The 7,541-nt window shown below is 53.9% G+C and overlaps 3 protein-coding genes across 3 annotated transcripts; 2 read left to right on the top strand and 1 right to left on the bottom strand.

Annotated features, from left to right (window-relative positions):
- Nucleotides 1-804: 804 nt before the first annotated feature.
- AB675_2685 (uncharacterized protein) lies at nt 805-2,970 on the top strand (the record flags this gene model as incomplete). Its single annotated transcript, XM_018142677.1, has 1 exon — nt 805-2,970. One exon carries the CDS (start codon nt 805-807, stop codon nt 2,968-2,970), a length of 2,166 nt encoding a protein of 721 aa, XP_018004897.1.
- Nucleotides 2,971-3,985: 1,015 nt separating this feature from the next.
- On the bottom strand, nt 3,986-4,678 carry AB675_2684 (Ubiquinone biosynthesis O-methyltransferase, mitochondrial; the record flags this gene model as incomplete). Its single annotated transcript, XM_018142676.1, has 1 exon — nt 3,986-4,678. One exon carries the CDS (start codon nt 4,676-4,678, stop codon nt 3,986-3,988), a length of 693 nt encoding a protein of 230 aa, XP_018004990.1.
- Nucleotides 4,679-6,426: 1,748 nt separating this feature from the next.
- AB675_2683 (uncharacterized protein) lies at nt 6,427-7,511 on the top strand (the record flags this gene model as incomplete). Its single annotated transcript, XM_018142675.1, has 3 exons — nt 6,427-6,788; nt 6,835-6,880; nt 6,930-7,511. The coding sequence occupies 3 exons, from the start codon at nt 6,427-6,429 to the stop codon at nt 7,509-7,511; spliced, it is 990 nt and encodes a 329-aa protein (XP_018004763.1).
- Nucleotides 7,512-7,541: the final 30 nt, after the last annotated feature.

The raw sequence follows: 7,541 nt of genomic DNA, 5'->3' as shown, positions 1-7,541 counted from the left end.
ACCAGCAACGCCTGATCTTCGCCGGCAAGCAGCTTGAGGATGGTCGTACTCTGTCTGACTACAACATCCAGAAAGAGTCTACTCTACACTTGGTGCTGCGTCTTCGTGGCGGTATGCAGATCTTCGTCAAGACTCTCACAGGCAAAACTATCACGTTGGAAGTGGAATCGTCAGACACCATCGACAATGTGAAGAGCAAGATCCAGGACAAGGAGGGTATCCCACCTGACCAACAGCGATTGATCTTCGCCGGCAAGCAATTGGAAGACGGACGAACGCTCTCAGATTACAACATTCAGAAGGAGAGCACTCTGCACTTGGTGCTCCGCCTGCGTGGTGGTCAGTGAGTGTGCATCGGATGTGGACGAGCAACGGGTCTCATGACAACGACATCATCTCTACCATTGCAATTGCAACAGAGTAGAATTACATCTTAGATAGCATAGAGTAGCCAATATCATACCTACTCCGCACCTGTATGACAGACTCAATGAACTCTGAACCACTTGTACTTCTACATTACGTCCTGCGTGTCGAATTGACTTCAGCTTCAGCGATTGCCTTCCTGAGCCGCTCAGCCGCAGTACACAACGCCGTCAGGCAATTCGCGAGTGACATTCTGGCATCTTCGAGGGACACGCTGTTGCCACGTGCATAGGCGCAAGAACATCATGCGACTCCAACTCCATTGAACTTCTTGTTTGCCTTCCCGGATGTTCTCTGCCTTCACACACTCCCCTCAGTCTGCTCTGCTGTCATTATATTGCCCTTCCGCCTAGGCCTTGACCATGTCGACGTGCCAGTATGCCTGACTACTTCTTCCATGTCGCACTCGAAGTCACCGAGCAGCCTGGTTTGCCAAACCACGATCTCGAGAGACCTAACATTTCCCGCTTCTTCACGGCATTGAAGCCATTTACCGATCGCAAGAGGACACAGCGAGATCCGAAGTACGATTCACGACGCCTGAGCGTGCGAAAGACGCCTCAAAGTGCGGTGGAAGATCATACATACAAAGTACACGAATCTGACCCGGATGACCATCGCTTCGACACCGTGTACTTGGACGGAATCGATATGGAGGACCGCAGTAAGACATCAAGGGAAGCTGATAGCACGAATGGAGAGCACAATATAGTCAGCAAGGGCATAGGCTCTGCGATGACGGACTCGTTTCTGAAAGGGCATTTCTCGCCTGTAGATCAGAAGGAGATCGCAACATCGTCTTGGGGCATCGTTCACCTATACCGCGATGCGGACCCTACACCGTCCCTGTCACTACGTGGATCAGCACCCTACCAGTACTCAGACCTCTGGTCAAACACACCTCAATCACAAACATTGAAGACACCCCATACGCCACCGGCAGAGTCAGATTGCACGACGCTATGTATCCTAGCGGTCCCCTCGTACATGACGCCAGCAGACTTCCTCGCCTTTGTCGGAGAGAAGACACGGGATGCAGTCTCGCACTTCCGCATGGTCAGAACTCAAAGACAGAACCGCTACATGGTCCTCATGAAGTTCCGCGAAGGCAAGATCGCACGCAAATGGCAAGCAGAATGGAACGGCAAGGTCTGGAACGCTATGGAGCCGGAGACATGCCATGTCGTCTTTCTCAAAAGTGTCGAACTGGTTGTATCGAGTCCAGGCGTCCGCGAAACAGCAGGCTCTGAGAGCACGTTTCCTCAACTGTCTCCAGACCCATTCGGCTCATCGGCACCTATGCGTCCACTACCTCCGCCGACACCAAGTCTCATCGAGTTGCCGACATGTCCTGTGTGTTTAGAGCGAATGGACGAGACTACAGGTCTTTTGACGATCCCGTGCCAGCACGTCTTCCACTGTACTTGCCTACAGAAATGGTCCGGTGGTGGCTGTCCAGTATGTCGGTATACCCACGACGACTTCTCCTCGCGAGCAGCAGGCATGGGCAAGAAACGCAAAAAGAAAATTCTCAACACGGACGGCACCACCTACGAATACGAGGTCGCCGATGACGAAGCACTCGAATGCGAAACCTGTCATGAAGACGGCGGCAGCCTTTGGCAGTGCCTCATCTGCGGCCGGGTCGGCTGTGGTCGCTACGAGGGCAAGCATGCTTACGCCCACTACGAGAAAAGCGGACACATGTTTGCCATGGATCTTGCCAGCAAGCGGGTCTGGGACTATCGCGGTGACGGCTACGTTCACCGCATCATTGTGGAAGAAGGCGTCGCAAACAAAGACGGCACCGAAGTCGGCGTCCGCGAGGTCGGTGCAGACTCCGACTTTGGCAGCGACAACAACTATGCCACCAGTAAAGGCGACTCGAACCCTAATCCGACCCTCGAAAACCTTGCTCTCGAATACACGCACCTCCTAACCAGCCAACTCGAGTCCCAACGCGTCTACTTCGAAGAGATCCTCGAGCGCGCCGTCGACAAAGCCAGCGACGCGACCCGGAAAGCCGACCGCGCAGAACAAGAAGCTGCCTCCCTGAACGCACGCCTGACAAAACTTGAATCGGAGAACGACTTCGTCACCAAGGGCCGCGTCCCCGAACTCGAAAAGGAGAACGCTCGCCTCACAGTTCGCGCCCGCAAACTCGAGGACATGGCGAAGGACATCAATACGAAATACCTCGAGGAGAAATCGACCTCCAAAGGCCTCCTCACTCGGATAGAGCATCTGGAGAACACCGAACTCAAAGCTCTGAAGACCAAGATCCAGTCATTGGAGGAGGACAACGCGACCAAGGATCTCCTAATGGAAGGCCTCCGCGAGGAACACCGCGACGCTATGATGCAGGTCGGTGCTGCGCAGAAGTTGCAGGATATGATTGCGAGGGGCGAGATCGAGGCTGGAGAGCTGGAGGGGGCGGAGGTGACGGTTGGGAAGAAGCCGTTGACGAGGGCGGAGAGGTTGAGGGAGCGGCTTGACGCTGAGAGGGAGGTGAGGTCTAAGGGCAAGGGCAAGGGAAAGTCATAGAATGGTGGTAGTGACGAGACTGGGGCGTCGTGGATGATCTACTGGGGCTGTCCCGTCCCTCGCACCAGAGTTGCGTGAATGAGCTGCTATCTATACCCATATGCTGCCGCTCGTACTGCTTGCACGCCGCCAGATGACTCAAACGTATCACAGTGAGGATACACTTCGATCCCTTCTCCATGACCCCATACCCTAGGTGGCTTCTTCAACGAGACTCCCATCCATGACTGTGCTCCCTCGATGCCTGCCTTGGTATTTCTGCAAGTCTTTGCAGCGAAAGCCACAAGGCCTGATCGAAGAGCAGTTGGTCGGACACCAAGTGTAGTCTGAACCACCCATAGCAATTCTTTCAGCGCCAGAACTGACAGGCGCTCGATACTCAGCCCGATTGCTGGTTCCTGGGCCAAGCCCGGCGAACTTGCACTCTGGAAACCGACCACAAATCGAGGGCTTAATCAGTGAAACCTGTGATCGGCCAGATGTCAGTCGACTGCTCTGAGGCTGGCGTTGGCGGCAGGCGCAATCTCATCGCGTCGCCAGATCCATCGCCGTCAAGCTTCCTTCACTTCACTTGCACCTCTTTGACAGTCATATACTCGTTCTGATCAACTTTGGCCCAGCATTAACACACATGCCATCTTCGGCACACTCTGAGGGGTTCTGGTCTAGTGGTATGACGCTCCTTTAGCAACGTGTTACGCTCTAGCCCTTCCATCCGTACACGAGCTATGCTGCCGTTCTTCACCATAGCTTGTGTGCGGATGGATGGCGCAATCGTATCCGTTCAAGAATAGGAGAGGTGACAGGTTCGATTCCTGTGTACTCCAGATGGGTTGTCTTTTTGCTTTTCTGGTGGAGGCTTTGATGAGCACGAGCGGGCGGAGTTTCGAAACGTCGTTCGAAGTGACTGACTTCTGCAGATGAAGTGAATACACTCAATCATCCACGTCACGTGCGGCTGCTTCGAGCGTTGCGCCCTAACGCTGTTCCTTTTCATACTCATGTGTCAGGTTCTTCAAGTATTTGGCGAGGCATCGCCACTCCCCTCCACCAGTGGCAGTTTCTGTACGCCGAAGAAGTAATTTCCCCACCCCTCACTTCCCGGCACGACCTTCCAGCCCAGACCCGGCACATAGACCACACCCTGCGTTGTGAAGCTGTTCCACTCGCTGCTTTTCTCGAACCATGCCCTCAGCTCCCCCGGATTGATGTATTGATTCCAATCATGTGTGCCCGCCGGAACAACACCAATGATCGGGGCCTCGGCAATCAGCTTCGTAGTGATGAAGGACATGGAAGACCGAGCAATGGTGCTGCCCACGATCCACCCGCCAGGCTTCAGGTGTTTTGCTGCCGCTGCGAGAAACTCGGATGGGGATGTGATGTGCTCGAGCACCTCGAAGAGGGTGATTATATCGTATTGCTGGGTATTGCCGTCGGCGTCTGCTGGCAAGGACTCAATCGCGGCGTTGAGGTACGTCAGCTTGGGAGGGGCTATCGCGGGATCGGTGCGCTGGTGGGCCTGTGCCGCCTCTATGCATGCGGGCGTTGGGTCAATCGCAGTGACTGATGAGGTGAGTGGGTGACGTGCACATGCTGAGGCGAAGATTCCACCTCCGCAGCCTATGTCGAGGTATGAGTAGAGTCTGGCATTCTGCGCGGTTCGCGGCAGTAAAGACTGGATGAAGTCGAAACGAAGCGGGTTCATGAGATGGAGGAGTCGTGAGGGACCATGAGGCTGCCACCATGTGTCGGCCAGACGAGAGAAGTGCTCGACTTCATTTGCGGAGACGGTAGACTGCGGACCTGAGCTCGATGACGCATCTCGATGATGGGGAGACTGGCTGAAGCATTCGAGGCGGCTGCAGGAGGACAGTACAGGGCGACCAAGTGCCAGAGGCCGAGGTCTTGGCCGGAAACCTAACGACGCATTGTGTACAGCCCTTTCCCTCCACGGCGGAAAGTATGCTGAAGGCGATGGTGTTGAAGCGCGCAGTAGGCTTGTCGGTGACTTGGTCAGTGAGGCAGCATGTCGGACAGAACTCCGCGCGACTGCAAGGCCGCGTGAGGACATCAACATCCCATCTGTGAGGAGCAGAAACCAGAAGAGTGTTCGACGTCCATATTCCGTCGTTGGGCCACGACGCTACCTGTCGGCAATCCTTCCTCATTGGGCAGCGCTTCTGTCACTACATATTCCCCATCACCACCTGGTGCTACTCACATAGCCCTCCACGTGGTGATGAACACCTGGTGCTCCTATACGGGTCCACAGCGCCGCACCAAAACCATTGTAATCCGCAAGTCTTCACCCACATCTGTACCATGGAAGTCTGTTGGTCGGCCGATGAGTTACATTCAGAACAGCCGCAACGCGGGGAAGGTCTCCGCCACGGAGTGCTTTCCAAGGTTGGTCCTCGAGTAGTATGGATCGATCCTTCCTTGAACGTGCCACAATGTCGCACGGAAGTTGCTGCGGTCATCGCGTTGCGCTTTCGCACAAGGTGTCTCTAATTCTCACTACTTGAGCTTTGATATGACTTTTCTGTAGTGACAACTCGAACATGCCGCAACGCAACAGTTGCTCAGTGTGCGGGAAAACATACAGTCGAGCCGAGCATCTGAAACGCCACGAGAACACACGTGAGGACCTCAACACTTGCTCTTAGTCCGACAAGAATCTAGCTGACCACATCAAGACACTACGATCCGACCATACAGATGCTCATATTGTGGGAAGCGCTATGCTCGCAGGTACGGTGTACAGTGGGACACAGGTAGCCGTCGCACACTGACTCCTGCAGTGACGTTCTTAAACGGCATTATACAACTTGCGTCGAAGCTACTAACGTACACACCAATCAAAATTTTACTGTACAGAGTCCTGACCACGACATACCTGGCTCCCTGACAGCTGATCAACCTCTGGCGGATTTGCTACCGCTCACATCTCCAACATACATGACTCCAGACGCGCCTTGGTCTACTTCATCAACGCAGTATTTGCTGTACCTGGAGTCGGATCTGGGCGCTAATGCGATGCTGTTGCCAGAACCTACAACGAGATTCGAGTTTCTGCGACGTTTCACAAGTGGCGTACCTCTGCGGCAGGCCTTCTCGGCGGAAGGGACAAAGCAGCTGATATCCCCTCATCACTCTAAGGCTACCACATGGCCGTGTGCTTGTGGACTTGATCACTTCCTCCATTCTGAAAGGTGTCGGTTGTGCACCCCTGCAGGATTTTGCTCTCTGCGCGAGAAAGCGAATCAGATTGTGGCTGATCTCAAGCCCTACGTCCTGACTGAGAGTCAGGGCATCACTCTCACTGAGCTCTTCACGGCACGAAATCTGATGAAGCTGTTAGGCTACTACTGGAAGCATTGGCACGCAAATTTGCCTATCATACACATGCACACCTTCACATTCGAATCAGCACCATGCCCTCTCCTTGTTGCCATGGCAATGATTGGGGCGTGCCACAGTCCTGATGCACATGAAAAGGCAGCCTTCAAGCTTCGCTATGACGCAGTCGAGCATTATGTTTTCAGCAATTTAGACTCCTTCCGCGGACGTGTTATCCAGGGAACGGTGCTCCGCGATCTTGTGCAAGCCCTCCAAGCCACGTATCTTGTCTTGATATACCAAAGCTGGGATGGATCGCAAATAGCCCGAACAGATGTAAGGAGGAAGCGATTCGCGCAGATGGTCGAGTCTGTCCATTCTCTTGACGTCGGCAGTGCTGCACATAACGACTATCGACAGGTCGAACTTCATGACTTTGACTGGTTGACATTTGTGGGAATGGACGAGATGATACGGTAAGCAAGCGACAAATCTGACGGACATCAGTTGACTCAGATGCAGCCTACTGACCTGGTGCTTTCTCGTGGATAGCGCTTTCAGCATCTTTGTAAGTACGACCAGAGTGACGGCCGAACCTGAAGGACTGACAGTTCCAGTTCAACATTGCCCCTCGGTTCATCTTGCGTGAGCTCCAGATGGGACTCTCATCGCCCGAGACGTGTTTTGGTGCTTCTTCACCAGAAGAATGCCTGCTAGAGCTACAGAAGTGGCAGTGTCAGGCCGGCACTGAGTACACACTGTATGAAATCGTCAAGGATGCCTTGTCTCCGACTCTGGATTTGCAAGGTCAGATCAGGATGGCCTGTCAGAGTACAATCACCATGTTTGCCATCATCAGTGCCCTCCACGTCTTGATCTTCAACTCAGACCCTAGCATTGGCCAAACCTCGCAGTACGTGCCGATCTACAATGGCTTGAGCAATTGGCAAGCTGTCTGGAACCGACGGAAGATCATATTGCAATGCAGCCCTCGAGAACTCGGCCATCCAGGATTCTGGCAGCACTGTCCTGACTACTGGTTACTGGCAAAGCTGCTCATTCAACAAATCACACAGTTTGCTAGCCAGTGTCAACCACGGGCAAAGCCTTTACGTCCATGCTACGACGAAGAAAGTCAACGACGGCTTCATGGGTTCATCTGCCACTATGAGTCCAGTCAAGCATGTGGTGCCTTTTGAACAGCAAAGCACGTTGTACCCAAGCTACCA

The sequence above is a fragment of the Cyphellophora attinorum genome, assembly GCF_001299255.1.
Source record: "Cyphellophora attinorum strain CBS 131958 chromosome Unknown Contig2, whole genome shotgun sequence".
Taxonomy (NCBI): domain Eukaryota; kingdom Fungi; phylum Ascomycota; class Eurotiomycetes; order Chaetothyriales; family Cyphellophoraceae; genus Cyphellophora; species Cyphellophora attinorum.
The sequence above is the reverse complement of the archived record's forward strand: the minus strand, read 5'-3'. Positions and strand labels throughout refer to the sequence as shown.